Here is a 16,021-nt window from a genome sequence, read left to right on the forward strand (position 1 = left end):
GGTCTCACTCTGTTGCCCAGGCTGAGTGCAGTGGTGTAGTCACAACTCACTGCAGCCTCCACGTCCCAGGTTCAGGCGATTCTTCCACCTCAGCCTCCCAAGTAGCTGGGATCACAGGCACCTGCCTGCCACCACAGCAGCTAATTTTTTTTGTATTATTTTTTGTACAGATGGTATATTAGTCAGGGTTTTCTAGAGGGACAAAACTACTAGGATATATACATCTATCCTATCCCATACATCTATCCTACAGATGTATATATCCTATTAGTTCTGTCCCTCTAGAGAACCCTGACTATCAAGGGTTATATAAAGATATAAAGGGAGTTTATTAAGGAGTATTAACTCACACAATCACAAGGTGAAGTCCATAATAGGCCATCTGCAAGCTGAGGAGCAAGGAAGCCAGTCCAAATTCCAAAACCTCAAAAGTGAGAAGCCAACAGGGCAGACTTCAGTCTCTGGCGAAGGTCCCAGAGTCCCAAAGCTGAATACCTTGGAGTCGTATGTTTGAGGGCAGCAAGCATCCAGCACAGGAGAAAGACGGAGGCTCGGAGACTAAGCCAGTCTAGTCGTTCCACGTTCTTCTGCCTACTTTTATTCTGGCTGAGCTGGCAGCTGATTAGATGGTGCCCACCCAGATTGAGGGTGGTTCTGCCTCTCCCAGTCCACTGACTCAAACGTTAATCTCCTTTGGCAGCTCCCTCATAGACACACCCAGGAACAAGACTTTGCCTTTTTCAATCCAATCAACTTGACACTCAATACTCACCATCTCAGATAGGGTCTTGCTGTGTTACCCAGGCTGGTCTCAAACCCCTGTCCTTAAGCAATCCTCCCCACTTCAGCCTCCCAAAGTGCTGGGATTACAGGCCTGAGCCACTGTATGTGGCTTGTTTTAATCATTTATACTGCATTTTTACTGTACCTTTTCTTTTTTTTTTTTTTTCTTTTTGAGATGGAGTCTTGCACTGTCTCCCAGGCTGGAATGCAATGGCACAATCTTGGCTCACTGCAACCTCTGCCTCCCTGGTTCAAGCGATTCTCCTGCCTCAGACTCCTGAGTAGCTAGAATTACAGGTGCTCGCCACCACTCCCAGCTAATTTTTCTATTTTTAATAGAGATGGGGTTTTGCCATGTTGGTCAAGCTGGTCTTGAACTCCTGAACTCAGATGATCCACCCTCCTTGGCTTCCCAAAGTGCTGGGATTACAGATGTGAGCCATGGCTCCCAGCCTTACTGCACCTTTTGTATGTTTAGATACACGAATCCCTACCACTGTTACAGCTGCCTACAGTCACACGCTGGGCAGGTTTGTAGCCCAGGAGCAACAGGCTGTACCATGTAGCCTAGATACGTAGCAGGCTACGCCATCTAGGTTTGTGTAAGTTCACTCTCTGATGTTTGCACAATGACAAAATTGCCTAGTGATGCATTTCTCAAAACACATCCCCATCATTAGGCAACATGTGACTGTATTTCTTTTCTTCTTCTTTTGCTTGAACAATAAATTAGGACATCTTAAAACTTTTGAGAAGTACACAAAAAGCCCAAGGCATCCTCCACATCTTTTACAGTTTTTTAAGGAAGAGAAAACATATTTATTATTCCTTAAGTGGAAGTGAATCGTCATAAAGGTCTTCATCTCTGTTGCCTTCATGCTGAGTAGACTGGGAAGGAGGAAGAGGGGGTTGGTCTTCCTGTCTCAGGGGTGGCAGAGACAGAGGAAAGTCGGGGAACCTGTGTGATTCAAGTGTGTTTTTCAAGGGTCAAGTGTATGTGTCTGGCTTTCACGATCTAATATTTTACATAGGAAGCTTATATCTCTGTCATAAATGAAATGAACATAAAGTTTCCTTTTCTTTTACTGACTTTTTGTTTTACCAATCAAGGTTTTGCTATCCTCGGAAATGACTAGAATTGCTTTTATTATTTTCTATTTTCTGGAATAATTTACTTAGATAAATCATCTGAGGTCAGGAGTTCAAGACCAGACTGGCCAACGCGATGAAACTCTGTCTCTACTAAAAATACAAAAAGTAGCCGGGCGTAGTGGTGTGCATCTGTAGTCCTAGCTACTTGGGAGGCTGAGGCAGGAGTCTCGCTAGAACCTGGGAGGTGGAGGTTGCAGTGAGCCGAGATCACGCCACTGCATTCCAGCCTGGGCGACAGAGCACGACTCCATCCCAAAAAGAAAAAAGAAAAAAAAATTTACTGAGATAAAAATTATTTCTTCTTTGAAATTCTGTTAGAACCCATCCATTAAAACCATCTAGGTTGAAACTTTTTCTTTGAAATTAAGATAACTGCTATTTCAGTTCCTTTAGTAGCTGTTGATCCATTTGGAGTTTCTGTGTTTAAATCTGAGAGGAACGATTGCTTATTTACTGATTTAAAATTTCTTTTACTTATAATTGTTTCCCCTTTCACTGAATTTTTAATTTGCTTTCCTCTTTCTGTTTTTTTTTAAATGCAGATTCAGTTTCATTTCATACAACTGTGGGTTTCTTTGTTGCTGTTAAATTGACCTCTGTGTAGTGGAAGGTGTGCATCTTTTCTGCAGAGCTCATCGAGGCTCTCAGGTGTGACCCTGGCAGCCTACAGAGGCTTGAGTATCTTTGAGAGGCTGCTTATTGTTACCATGTGCTAAGAAGCACTTTTCAGTGTAGGATCATTGTAAGTTTTTAGTTATTTTTATTCACCTTGATATCAGACTTTTAAAGATTCGTAGTTATTAATCTCCGTGATAGTTTCTTTTTTTGTGTGTGTGTGTGGACAAGGATCTTTTTATTAATTTTAAAAAATGTTTATTTTTTTATTGATATATACTATTGTATACATTTTGGGGGTACATGTTTGATACCTGCATACAATGGGTAATTATCAAATCAAGGTAATTGGATTATCCATTATCTCAAACATTTATCTGTTCTTTGTGTTGGAAATATTACAAATTTTCTCTTCTGGTTATTCTAAAGCATACAATAAACTACTGTTAACTATAATTTCCCTACTATACTACTGAATACTATAATTTATTCCTTCCATCTAACTGTACTTTTGTACCCCTTAGCTGACTTCTATCTCCAGCTTCTTCCTGTCCACCCTCTGGTAACCACCATCCTGTGTTCTGCCTCCAGGAGAGCCACTTTTTTAGCTCTCACAGTAGTGATTTTAAATCTTTGATCTTTAATTATTTCAGTATTTTTAAGTTTCTTAAATTATATGCACAAATAAAACTTACTTCTGCCATTAACTCTAGTGGGGCCTGAGTATTCTTTTTAGGGTTACTGTCTTCATCATTATCTTCATCACTGGTATCGTCTTCACCATCATCCTCTGCTGATTCTGACAACTTATCATCAATATCCTGAAGGGAATATTCATTATTTTTCTCCTGCTTTACAATGACTGCATCTTTGCCCACTTCACCTGTGCTTTCTTTTAAGCAGGAAGATGACTGTAGGTCAGACTGTAGATTTGTTAAGACATCTTTACTTTCAATACTCCTTGAAGATACTCTATTTTCAGTATTCTTTAAAGAGACTTTATTTTCAATATTATTAGAAGGGACTTCCTTCTTTTCTGTGAACGTCTTAGCTATATCTGGAGAGACCTGCGTTGGTGAGGCATTAAGTTTGGTTCCCAATCTTGGTCTGCGTCCAAAAAGGCATTTATCTGACATTGCTTCATTTGATTCAATCATCACTTTTTCCTTTGGATTAAACATTAGCAATCTGCCATTCTGTTTGTTCTTTGTTGTCTTTACAGTATCTCTCTTGTCTACAGAATTCCCGCTGGCGGCCCTCTCCAGCCGACCATCCGAAGGGCAGACACCGAGAATCAGCCCGGCTAGCTGCTTGCGCGGGGCTCGGGGATCCGCGCTGGGCATGCCGCGTAGCCGTGGAGACCGCACGGCGCGCGCGATAGTTTCTTAAGATGATTCTTATTTGCATATTATAAATGAATACTAGATAACTCTGTGACCATCACCTAAAACACTTGGACCCCAAATCTTGTTAGCATTGTCATTGAAAAGGAGATTGAACATTGTAGTTGGAACATGATTGATTGATTGATTGATTGATTTTATTATTATATTTTGAGAAGGAGTCTTGCTCTTTCACCCAGGCCAGAACACAATGGCATGATCTCGGCTCTCTGCTACCTTTGCCTCTCGGGTTCAAGCGATTCTCCTGCCTCAGCCTCCTGAGTAGCTGGGATTACAGGTGTGCGCCACCATGCCCGGCGAACTTTTGTATTTTTAGTAGAGACGGGGTTTCATCTTGATGGCCAGGCTGGTCTCGAACTCCTGACCTCTGGTGATCAGCCTGCCTTGGCCTCCCAAGTGCTGGGATTACAGGCACCTGCCACCACGCCTGGTTAATTTTTATATTTTTAGTAGAGACGGGGTTTCACCGTGTTGGCCAAGCTGGTCTTGAACTCCTGAGCTCAAGTGATCTGCCTGCCTTGGCCTCCCAAAGTGCTAGGATTACAGGCATGAGCCACTGTTCCCCGCCTCCTGTTCTTTTCCATTTACGATTTGGGAGAAGGTGTTGTCAGGGTCATAGAAGACCCTTAGACAGGAGACATGGGGTGGGTGGTTTAGGAATTAGTAGTGGCCGTGTTTCCCTAACCCCAGAGGGGCTTTGCCCAGGGCTCTTCCATCGTTTTATCTGGGCCTCATACATGTCTAGAGTTTTCTTTGTCTTGTTGTATCTGGGTCTACCCAGTACAGTCACTGAGAAGTTGTCTGGCAAGAAACAAAGCTACTTATGTTCTAGGTCAAATTTCCAGGGCTTAGCATGAAAACAAGTAAGGTCCAGGTGTCCAGGGGCCCCCGCAACCCCAGCACACCTCCCGGGTGGCTGGCCATGTCTGCATGGGCCACTGCCACCCAGGACTCAGACTTTCCTTTAGAATTTGGTTTTGGCGGTGCACCCAGGGAGACTGAGTCACCAACCAAACTGGTAAGAGAACGCAGATAAACGTGGTTTGCTTCCGGTGGATTACAACTGCCAGCAGAGAGTATTTAGGGGGCCTCCCCACAGAATTCTCTTGGAGAAGAAGGTAGGTGGGAGTTAGAGGCTGTTGTGTACGGTGAGGCCGAGAGGGGAGAATTCGGGCTACTGTCCTGGCTACTCTGGCAGAGCCAAGGTAGCCTGACACGGGAGTTTCTCGGTCCATTTTACATCCACTCGTTCTCACGGCAGATGGTGATCTCTGGGGAGGTGAGAGCCCTCACTATTTACTGGGTGCAGTTGCAGGTGCCAACAGCCTGGTCTTTTTCTACTCTGTCCCGCCCCTTGTTTTCAAGCCTCTGAGAGGAATTTTCCAAAATCAAGCTTTCTGGCTTGCCTTCCTCTTTTGCTTTCATAAGGATAAACACTATTTGGGGGAGAGGGCGGGAGAGATTGAGCGCCAAGGCCGTGAGACAGTGCAGGCAGCGTGCTGCCTTGTGAGCTCGCCTTTTTTTTTTTTTTTTTTTTNCAAAAAAAAAAAAAAAAAAAATTCTGACAAGGACCATCCCTTGCTTGACTTTCAGCCCTTGGTACAGCAGCTGTCAGTGAATATATATTGTATGTAAAAAGAAATTAGAGATCTTTGCTTTTGGTTCCATGTGTCCTTGGACTCGGTAGAACAAAAGTAAAGAACAATGAAATTTCAACATGAAATTCCCAGTTGATCTGTTCCCAGTTACATGCAAACTTAACATCCCAACATGGACTCACCCTTAGCCTGCGTGCAGTGTGCTCTTACTCAGGCTCACGCTGCTCTTTCAGGTCCCTACTTGCATTCTAACGCGTGGATGTTATTCCCTTTGGTCTTAAGTGGCAAGCTCTTGGGAATGGCAGCCATTTTTTTGTAATAGCCAGCACGAGGCTTAGCATAACACCATGATGACAACTATTGGACCACCACCTCCTTCATTCTCTGTCAGAACCCAGGATAATTGAGATTCCTTCTGCAGCCTCCTCTGTGCAGTGTTTGAGAACAGCTACTGCTTGTGAGTACCTAATCAATAACCTCTGGGCACCATGAGATGGACAGGCTGGCTCATGTGCCAGGACCATGCATTTCTTGAGTAGGTACCTGTCTTTGAGTCCCTTTCATCTCAGGCTCAGCACGCACCTCTGAGAACACTGACTGCACTCCGTGTGACTCTTTTTTTGCCGTAAGCATGCAAGTTGGTGACAAAGACATAAAACTACTAATATTCCTCCAAAAATCTCTGCAAAGCCGAGAAATAGAATCACCCCTACCCCAAGTTAAAAGACAGCTTGAGCATGATTTGGTTTTTCCACAGGTGCAAGATTTGGGCAAATTCCCTTTGTATATGTGAATGTCATTTGCAACAAGTGAGGCTGTTGCCAGCACAGGCAAATCCTTGCAGAGTTCTTGACCACCTTTCTACCAAGCCCTTCCTCCCTCCATGCCTGAATCTACACAACTATGCATTGTTTCTCCAGAATTTGAGCAAACTGAGCTATCACTGGCTTTTAAATTTTAAATTTTATTTTATTATTTTTTGAGACAGAGTCTCACTTTTGTCGCCTAGGCTGGAGTGTAGTGGCACGATCTCAGCTCACTGCAACCTCCACTTCCCGGGTTCAATTGATTCTTCTGCCTCAGCCTCCTGAGTTCCTGGGATTACAGGTGCCTGCCATCATGCTCGGCTAATTTTTGTTCTTTTAATAGAGACAGGTTTTCACCATGTTGGCCAGGCTGGTCTCAAACTCCTGACCTCAGGTGATCTGCCCTCCTCGGCCTCCCAAAGTGCTGGGATTACATGCGTGAGCCACCGTGCTTGACCCTAAACTTTTTATTTTGAAATAATGTTAGACTCTCAAGAAGTTGCAAAATAGTACAAGCAGTTCCACGAACCTTTCACCCAGCGTCTTCCAATGGTGACATCTTCTGTGGCTGCAGTAAAATATCAGAACCGGGACACTGATGTTGGTACAATACTGTGAACTCGACTACAGCATATCTGAGTTTTAACAAGCACAAATACTGTGAAGTCATAATAGTTTTATTTTTTGTTTTAAGACAGAGTTTATTCTATTGTCCAAGCTGGAGTACAGTGGTGCGATCTTGGCTCACAGCAACCCCCGCCACCCGGGTTCAAGTGATTCTTCTGGCTCTGGAGTAGCTGGGATTACAGGTGCCTGCCACCACGCCCAACTAATTTTTGTATTTTTAGTAGAGACGGGTTTTGCCATGTTGGCCAGGCTGGTCTTGAACCCTTGATCTCAAGTGATCCGCCTGCCTCAGCCTCTTAAAGTGCTGGGAGGGATTATAGGCGTGAGCCCAGCCAATAATACTTTTTTTAAAAAACACAAATACTCTATGTCTTGTTACTGGGGGAGGAGGCTGACAGGGAGTGCGGGATCCTCTGAAAGCCATAGGCAGGTGTGATTCTCAACATGAAGTGCCAGTAGGCAGCTTTAGGAACCTGGTCTCAGGGGTGTCCTTGAGAAAAGGAAACGCCCACAGGAGATGGAGTGACAGGGTCGGGGCAGAGGGAAATGGACTTAGCAGAGGGTTTGCTGGGACTAGTTGAGCAATTTGAGTCACTTCACCCAGAGCCAGGCTGTGGCTGCTGCGTATCCTTCTCACACCCACTTGATGAGACACTAAGTCCACCGGATTGGAGAAAAAAGTCTATGATATTTGTAGAAAAATAATAATTTTTTTTTTGAGACAGAGTCTCCATCAGACACCCAGGCTAGAGTGCAGTGGCACAATCTAGGCTCACTGCAACCTCTACCTCCCGAGTTCAAATGATTCTCCTGCCTCAGCCTCCTGAGTAGCTGGGATTACAGGCATGCATCACCATGGCTGGCTAATTTTTGTATTTTTAGTAGAGGGAGGGTTTCACCATGTTGGCCAGGCTGGTCTGGAACTCCTGACCTCGTGATCTGCCTGCCTTAGCCTCCTAAAGTGCTGGGATCACAGGTGTGAGCCACGGTGCCTGGCCAGAAAAATTATATATATATATATATATATATATATATATATATTTATTTATTTAAAAGACTTACTAAAAAGTAGAAGCAGTTTTAGGTTCACAGTAAAACTAAGTATTGAGATTTTCCCTGTACCCCCTCCCGCACACATGCACAGCCCTGCCACTATCAGCATCCCCACCAGAGTGGTGCATTTGTTACAATCAGTGAACCTATCAATGAACCTAACTGGCACGTCCTTATCACCCAGAGTCCACAGTTCACATTAGGGCTCACGCTTGTTGTACATTCTGTGGGCTCAAATGCATAATCATAGGTATACACTATTACAGTACAGGGTAGTTTCGCTGCCCTAAAAATCCTGTGCTTGGCACAGTGGCTTTTGCCTGCAATCTCAGACTTTGGGAGGCCAAGGCAGGAAGATCGTTTGAGCTCACGTGTTTGAGATCAGCCTGAGCAACATAGTGAGACTCCTGTCTCTACTTCATTTTTAAAAATTCCTGTGCTCCACCTGTTCATCCCTTTTGCTCCCAACTCTTGGTAACCACTGATCTTTTTATTGTTTCCATAGTTTTGCTTTTTCCAGAATGTCCTATAGTTGTAATCCTACTGTATGTAGCATTTTCAGAAACCGGCTTCTTTCACGTAGTAATGTGTGTTTAAAGTTTCTCCATGTCTTTTTTCTTTTCTTTTTTCCCCTTTTCACTCTCTCTCTCCTTCCCTTTCCCTCTCCCTCTCCCTCCCCCCCACTCTGTCTGTCTCTCTTTTTTTTTGAGACAGAATATCACTTTGTGACAGAATATCACTTTGTGACCCAGGCTGGAGTGCAGTGGCACAGTCTTGGCTCATTGGAACCTCCTCATCCTGTATTCAAGAGATTCTCGTCCCTCAGCTGGGCACCACCATACCAGCTAATTTTTTATATTTTTAGTAGAGATGGGGTTTCACCATCTTGGCCAAGCTGGTCTCGAACTCCTGATCTCAGGTGATCCACCCACCTGAGCCCCACAAAGTGCTGGGATTACAGGCAGGAGCCACCACGGCTGGCCTCTCCATGCCTTTTCGTGGTTTGCTATCTAATTTCTCCTTAGAACTGAATCATACTCCATTGTCTGGATGTTCTACAGTTTATCCGTTTACCTACTGAAGGACATCTTGGTTGATTCCATATTTTAACAATTATGAATAAAGCTGGTATAAACATCTGTGTGCATGTTATGAATTGGCTTTTTGAACCCCTGACGTGACATTGTGTGGATAGTCTTGGTCTCTGTTCCCAATCATGTATGGGTTACAAATAATTGATTAAAATAAAAAGACCCCTCCCCCGGTCTTTGATGATGATGGAAGGGTTTGGTGGTTTCAGTGTTTTGTTTGGTGGCTCACTTTTTTCTCTCATAAATGCGATTTTTCACAGGAGCAAATAGTGACACTTGGTGTCTAATGAGCAACTTCTGATTGCTCCCAGCCTGCCATGCTTGTCACCTCTCTCTCTGTCTCCCTCTGGGCAGGGGGTAGGTCCTAGCATGGTTTGAACATTTAAACCTGACTATGGCCGGCACAGGATCATGGAAATGTGGTTGCTTGTGGCTATCGTTACAGCGGCATTTGGGACCTCTGGTAGGAGTTAGATGACATTGGCTGGCTGGGAACAAACGTGATCCTGGAGAAAAACCACTCCACTGTCCTCTCAAGATTGGATGGAGCTCAGTGAATTCAGCTATGTGGGCAAGCACCTCACCAGGCACTTGCTTGGAATTTTTTTTTTTTTTTTTTTTCTAGACAGGGTCTCACTCTGTCACCCAGGCTGGAGTGCAATGGTGCGATCTTGGCTCACTGCAACTTGTCTCTCCTGGGCTCAGGTGATCCTCCCACCTCAGTCTCCACAATAACTGGGACCACAGGTGTGAGCCACTGCGCCCAGCTATTTTTTCAATTTTTGCAGAGATGGGGTTTCGTCATGTTGCCCAGGCTGGTCTCTTAACTACTGAGCTCAAGCAATTCGTCTGCCTCGGCCACCCAAAGTGTTGGGATTACAGGTGTGAGCCACTGCACTGGCCAGGATCATTTTCAGTAATTGCCCTGCTAATGTCTCATTCTACTCAGGGAAGGTCCTTCTCTGATCTTTCCTTTCCAAACAGCTTAATTGTTGTGGGTGAGTCTGAATCACAGCCTGATCGGCTCCTAAATTAGATTCCACTCAGCACCCTGGGGTTAGGGTGGCCCTATAATGGGTCTCCTAGGGAGCTATCTATCTGCTGTCTGTGTCAAGTAGTGGGGGAGGGGAACCAAACCCAACAAATCCTGCTTCTAATTGGCTTTCTTCCTTGATCTCTGACCTGGTTCCTTGACTTCTCTAATCTCAACTCGCTTTACTTCTTCCCATAAAGCAAGTGGGGCTGCTGACCAGGCAGTCCTGAAGCTTCCTTCTGTCTTTCACAGGTTCTAGGACCGTGACTCGGGACCTAAGAGAAATCATTAATCTGCGCTATCCTTGGCGTTGTTGTGGCTGTAAAAGAATCATTGTATTAGAGGAACGTTTACATGATTGGGGGCGTTTTCTGGACTGCCTTTATGATACCCAGGTTAGGAGCAGCGAAGATGGCGAAGCCCTAGTTGGACATTTGGGGTAAGATGGGGCATTAGCAGAGCTGGGAAGGAGTTAGGAGGATGTCCAAACTAGTAAACTCTGAACCAGTAAATTACCAAAATACAGTTGCAGCAGGGTTGTTTGTGATTTTGTAGGGAGTAAAGCAGATCCGTCTCATGAGGGCTCTACCCTATCTCACCTGGAGCTGTAAAGGCTACCGGGAGTTCTAGCTGGCCATTAAAAGAAAACAACGAAAGCAAGTGTGCATTTGTCCTTGACCTCCACACACTCCCAGTTTGCACTTAGATGTAAGGAGCGAGAGGGGGCTGAGTTAACTTCCTTTTGGCTGCTACATAGCAAGTGCAGGAGGAGAACGGGGAAGAACACAGTCTTCCCTCCGGACTCCCAAAGCGTTGTTGACAGGCAGGAAAAGTGCCCGGTTTGCGAAAGCTCAGCTGGACCTCCGGGACATCAGCTCCTCGTGCCCTCAGAGCTGGCCGCTGTCAGATGCGTTATCTAGGTCAGGAGATTAGTGATGTCCCCCTGCTGGGGCAGACGCTGTCTCTCTGCTCTCCTCAAGAGCTGAAACCAGCAATGTGTTTGCAAGCTTGGAGGGAGTGTAGCAGAAGGCCCCAGGTCAGCTTGCTTGGCCTGCAGGTGTGCAAAATCGTTGGGCAAGCAGCGGGCGCTCAGGTGCATCGTGGTTCCCCGGGAACCGCGGGCACTCTTTGCAGGGGTGCAGTAGCCCTCACCGACCCCGGCGAACTCCAGGGCGGGAACTCGTCCCGGTGGCGCGGGCGCTCGCGGCCTGCAGCCTTCTTCAGGTCAGCCCACTCTTATTTCAGGAGCTGAGTGGGACTCTGCCCTGGGCGGGTGTCGCCCCTGGCCTGTGCTCCCACTGCAGAAAAACAAGTCCAAACGCAACGCATCGGGTTTCTGAACAGCCACCCGAGCGCGGAAACCAGGCGGTCAGCAAAGCTGTCGCGGGAGCTCTGCGAGGGTGGAGAGGGGGGCGGGGTGTCGGAGTGGGGGTCGAGGCGGGGGTGGGGGAGGGGGGCGGGGTGTCGGAGTGGGGGTCGAGGCGGGGGTGGGGGGGTCCGGGAGTGGGGCTGGGCACAGGCCAGGTGGCCGACGCTGCGCGTTCCGGGGCCCCTCGTCAGGCGGCGGGGCGGAAGGAGTGGAGGCCCGGGCGGGGCGGGCGCGCGGGGTGGGAGTCGCCGCCTGGGCGCGGGCGCCCTCCCGGCGGAGCATGCGGGACGTGAGCGACGTGTGGCAGCCTCTGCGCAGACTTTTTCGCGGCGGTGTTGGTTTCAGCGAGCGCCGCCTTCCCTCCAATCACGGCCCAGCCTCAAGGCCAAGTGTGCACCTCTCGGCCAGGCGGCGCGGCGCTCCTGTGCAGAGGCTGTTTGCAGAAATCACATCCAGGTCGTGCCCCGGCGCGGGCGGCGGTTCCCCACCAAGAGCAGCCCAGGTCTTCCCCGCACGCGTCTGGCCCGACTCCACGACTGTCACAGGTCGTGAGCTGGTGCAAACTGCGAGGGCCGAGGGGAGGGGTCACGAAAACACTAAAAAGCGGGGAGGCAGAGCTGCAGGGTATGCGGGACAAGGGTGTGAATTTTAGGGGTCTGCATGAGGGACCGCCCTCAATAGTGTTCCCTCGACTTAGGTAATTAACAAGTTGCAGGTGGAAATGGGTCTAGTTGTATTCATTCTTCTACTCGGGGCGATAAAGGTTTTTTGAATGGTGTACATGGTGAGTGTGAAAACCAAGATGCCAGCCTCCACGCGCCGCCCCAGGCCACTCCAGTCCAGCTCCCCGGTGCTTTCCCGCCCCTCCTCGTGCCCCACACCGCAGAACTCTCCAGGTTCCCGGTCTTAGGGCTAGGTGACGGGGAGCAAGACTGTTCAAGTCCAGGTTTCTAAGGGATTCAGGAAAGTGGACAGGGTGAGGTAGGAAGGAGGACCAGGGAAGCCGCCTCCCCGCGGGTGGCCCGGTCGTGTCGGGTGATGGGCTCGCGGGTATTATCAGGGAGCAGCCTGGCCCGAGTCCTTACCTGGACTGCACCTGCCGCGGAGCGCGTGTTAGGAATGCAGAGTACTGGGGCCCCACGGCCCTCAAGGAGCTGAATTGGTAGGATGCACTTTAAGCAGCTTTCCCAGGGAATCGGCTGCGGGGTCCACACTGGGCAGAACTGCGTCGCTGCTCTCCTCCGGGCCAGCACCGTTGCGGCCAGGGGCCGGAATTATTCGGAGAAGCTGTGCCAGACGTCCCGAGGGGACCACGGGACGCGGGGATAACAAGAGCCAGGACTTTCAGCAGGGCTGGGCGCGCTCCAGGCCCGGGGCTGGGCCGCAGGAGCTGGCGCGCCGCCGTCGCCGGCCCGCAGGGGGAGCCCGCCGGCTGCCTCCGGGTTCGCGGATTCTCCTCCCCACGTGGAAGGGGGCTGGGACCCAAGGAATGCGGCCCGCCCCGAGGCTGACGTGCGCGTCTGTGGCCTGCCCGTACTCTTTAAAAGCCGGCGGTGCGCGGGGCATCCCAGCAGAGTCGGAGAGGAGGCGAGCGTCAGGCCTGGTGGCGGGATCGCGGCTGTCACTGCGCCCGAGCATCCCCGAGCTTCCCGAGCGGACGAGCCGGCCGTGTCGGGCATCCCCAGCTCCGCGTCCCTGGCAGCGCACGTCGAGCCCGACACGGGCGAGCGTCCGGGACTTAGCCCAAAGCACGTTTCCCCTGGCAGCGCAGGGGACGCCCGGCCGCGCGCCGGCGCACGACCCCTTCTCCTCCTTTGTTCCGGGGGTCGGCGGTCGCTCTCCGCCCGGAGTCGGCATCTCGGCCCCGGGAGGTGGGCAGTCGGGCTCAGCCGCGAAGATGCCGTTGGAACTGACCCAGAGCCGGGTGCAGAAGATCTGGGTGCCCGTGGACCACCGGCCCTCGTTGCCCAGATGTAAGTGCAGCTGCGCGGTGCCGGGCTGCAGGGCGCGCCGCGCGGGGCCGAGCCATTGTGTGGGGCGGCTTTGTGCCGACGCCCCTCTGCGGGGGGCGCGCCCGTGAGGGTCGGGCCGGCTGGGCGGGGCGGAGGCCGCAGGCTGCGCGTCCTTGGCTGGGCGGCGGGGGCGCTGTGGCTCGGTCCCCGTGGCTGCCCCGCCGGCCTGGAAACTGCGAGTGCGCCCGCCCGGGCTGCGGGCGCCGAGACGAGGGGACGCGCGAGCCTGGCCAGGCCGGGGAGGGGGCCCACACCCTCAGAGATCCCTGTCCCGGACCCCCGGGCGCCCACGGCCGGACTGCAGCCCAGCGACCCGGCTGCTCGCGCCTCCGCCTCTCTCCACCGTCCGGGTCTCCCCTCTCTGCCTCTGTTTCTTTCTCCTTTCCCCCCTTGCTATGCATTCCTATCGCCTCTCTTCACTTAGTAACCTACTTCTCTGTCCTATTTCCTCTTTCATATATAGGTCTCTATTTCTCTCTGTTTCTACCGCCTCGTTCTCCCACTCCGTGTTTCTTTCTGCATTTATCTCTTTCTCTTCCGCGCATCCCCAGTGTCTTGGGGGCGCCCTTCCGTGCTGGAGGCGCCAGGAGAGCCACCTGGAGCCACGCCTGTGCCCCCGGCTTTGGGGAAGGTGGGTGGTTTGGTGAGTGCGCGGTTGGCGCTGCTCCACGCGCCCTGGGCGCATGCACTCCCCGGTGCTCGGAATTGGCTGGCAGTGCCCTGCCGCGGAAAAGGGCGGGTGGGCAGCGCAGAGAGGCGATGCCGTCTCTCCAGGTAATGCACTCCGGCGCCCATGGGCTGGACAGGGAGCCGCCTGATGCTGTTTCGCCCAGGTCAGGTCGTAGTCTGAGCGGTGACCGTGGGATCCAGGTGCAAACTGTCAAGGTGGCTTCGCGTCAAGGGCGCCTGAGTGCAGGCGGCTGGCAGGGTTGCCCGGCTGCCACGTTTCTTAGGACGGCCCCCGCGGGACTTGACAGCTCTTCTGGAGGCCTGCCCGGTCTGAATCGGTCTGAATCACCGGCCTCATCCAGACCTGCCCCTCTCCCTACACCCACCCCTGTGGTGTGCCCTGGTGGGGGACGTCAGCAGATCCATCCTGCTGGACTTGAGAGTTCTGGGGTAGCCCTCAAGAGAGGTCTTGTTCCTCCTCTTGGTGAGGTGGCCCAGGGCTGGGGTGCCCAGGTCTGGGGCTGCAGGTGTGTTGCCCAGCTCTGTCAGATGCTCTTTAACTGGGGTGGCCCATGGCTGTCTTTGTGTAAAACCTGTAAGTGGTGTGGAATGAATCTCTTTAAATCCCCAGGGAGGTCTGGCCAAGGCCAAATGCAGAAACAACTTTTGCATGAAACAAGTATTATCTCTATAGCACTTGGTAAACTGCAATGTAGGCTAGTCCATATATGTACATACATGTGATCGCATGTGTATGCACCCGGTCTGGGAGGAGCATCCTGTGTCTTCCAGGGCTCTGAGATCAGCTGGCATTAGCTCAGTAGTGATTTTGAGAAACACCAGCGTGGAGCAAGGCATCCCCCCTCCAGGCTTGGATACTGATCCATTGGATTCCATCAACCTGCACGTCTCGCACGCAGTGAGAGATTTGCCTAAGAATCCCTGTCAGAATCATTCAGAGCTGGGGGGTGGGAGTTTGGCTAAAGCCGATGGATTAATTCTCTTGTCCCGCCCACGGCTGGCATCCTCCTGTGTGGCTTTGGGGTGTAGTCTCAGACACATTCCTTCTTGTAAAAAGATCTGCAGCCCATACCCTTATTTCAAGTGGAGGTGTCTTTCTGTTTGTATAGTCACATTTATCTCATACTGGAATGGAGGAAAGAAGGTATTTCTATTTGGGATCTTTCCTAATATTCTTCCTCAATTCTCTATTGGCATCTGGGACATTGGGTGGGTCTGTTCTTCTTTCTTTCATTTCTTTCTTTCCTTTTGAGATGGTGTCTTGCTCTGTTGCCCAGGCTAGAGTGCAGTGGTGCGATCTTGGCTTACCGCAACCTCAGCTCCTGGGTTCAAGCGATTCTTATGCCTCATCCTCCCAAGAAGCTGGGATTACAGGTGTGCACCACCATGCCCAGCTAATTTTTGTATTTTTAGTGAAGACAGGGTTTTGCCATGTTGGCCAGGCTGGTCTCAAACTCCTGGCTTCAAGTGATCCACCTACCTCAGCCTTCCAAAGTCTGGGACTATAGGCACGAGCCACCATGCCCGGGTGGGTGGGTTTTCTTTCTTCTAAACCTGTTGCCATATTTATAAGTAGTCTTCTCATTGGGGGTCTGAGGTAGAGTCCCCTGAGGTTTATTATCTATTTATTCATTTTTGAGGCAGAATCTCATACTGTTACCCAGGCTGAAGGGCAGTGGTGCGATCATAGCTCATTGTAACCACCAACTCCTGGGCTCAAGTGATCCTCCCATCTCAGCCTCTCCCGTAGCCAGGACTACAAGTATGCAACACCACACCCGGCTAATTA

General features: G+C 50.2%; 2 protein-coding genes across 10 annotated transcripts in view; one reads left to right on the top strand and one right to left on the bottom strand.

Annotated features, from left to right (window-relative positions):
* Positions 1 to 16,021, top strand: part of PFKFB3 (6-phosphofructo-2-kinase/fructose-2,6-biphosphatase 3) — an 86,171-nt gene that overhangs the window by 43,383 nt on the left and 26,767 nt on the right. For 3 of the 9 annotated variants that reach the window (XM_017513200.1, XM_017513202.1, XM_017513201.1), the window contains exon 1: positions 13,051 to 13,503. The exons of 5 other annotated variants lie outside the window; for them this stretch is intronic. In XM_017513200.1, the coding sequence (XP_017368689.1) occupies positions 13,428 to 13,503 (76 nt within the window). In that variant the 5' untranslated portion in view covers positions 13,051 to 13,427. Of the gene's footprint in view, positions 1 to 13,050; positions 13,504 to 14,210; positions 14,317 to 16,021 lie in introns of those variants that run through there. One more of the 9 variants, XM_017513206.2, reaches the window with a different exon arrangement.
* On the bottom strand, positions 2,192 to 4,128 carry LOC108292352 (glutamate-rich protein 2-like). The gene has a single exon (XM_017513211.2). The coding sequence runs from the start codon at positions 3,891 to 3,893 to the stop codon at positions 3,195 to 3,197; it is 699 nt and encodes a 232-aa protein (XP_017368700.1). The 5' UTR covers positions 3,894 to 4,128; the 3' UTR covers positions 2,192 to 3,194.

This window comes from Cebus imitator, unplaced genomic scaffold, assembly GCF_001604975.1.
Source record: "Cebus imitator isolate Cc_AM_T3 unplaced genomic scaffold, Cebus_imitator-1.0 Scaffold487, whole genome shotgun sequence".
Classification (NCBI taxonomy): Eukaryota; Metazoa; Chordata; class Mammalia; order Primates; family Cebidae; genus Cebus; species Cebus imitator.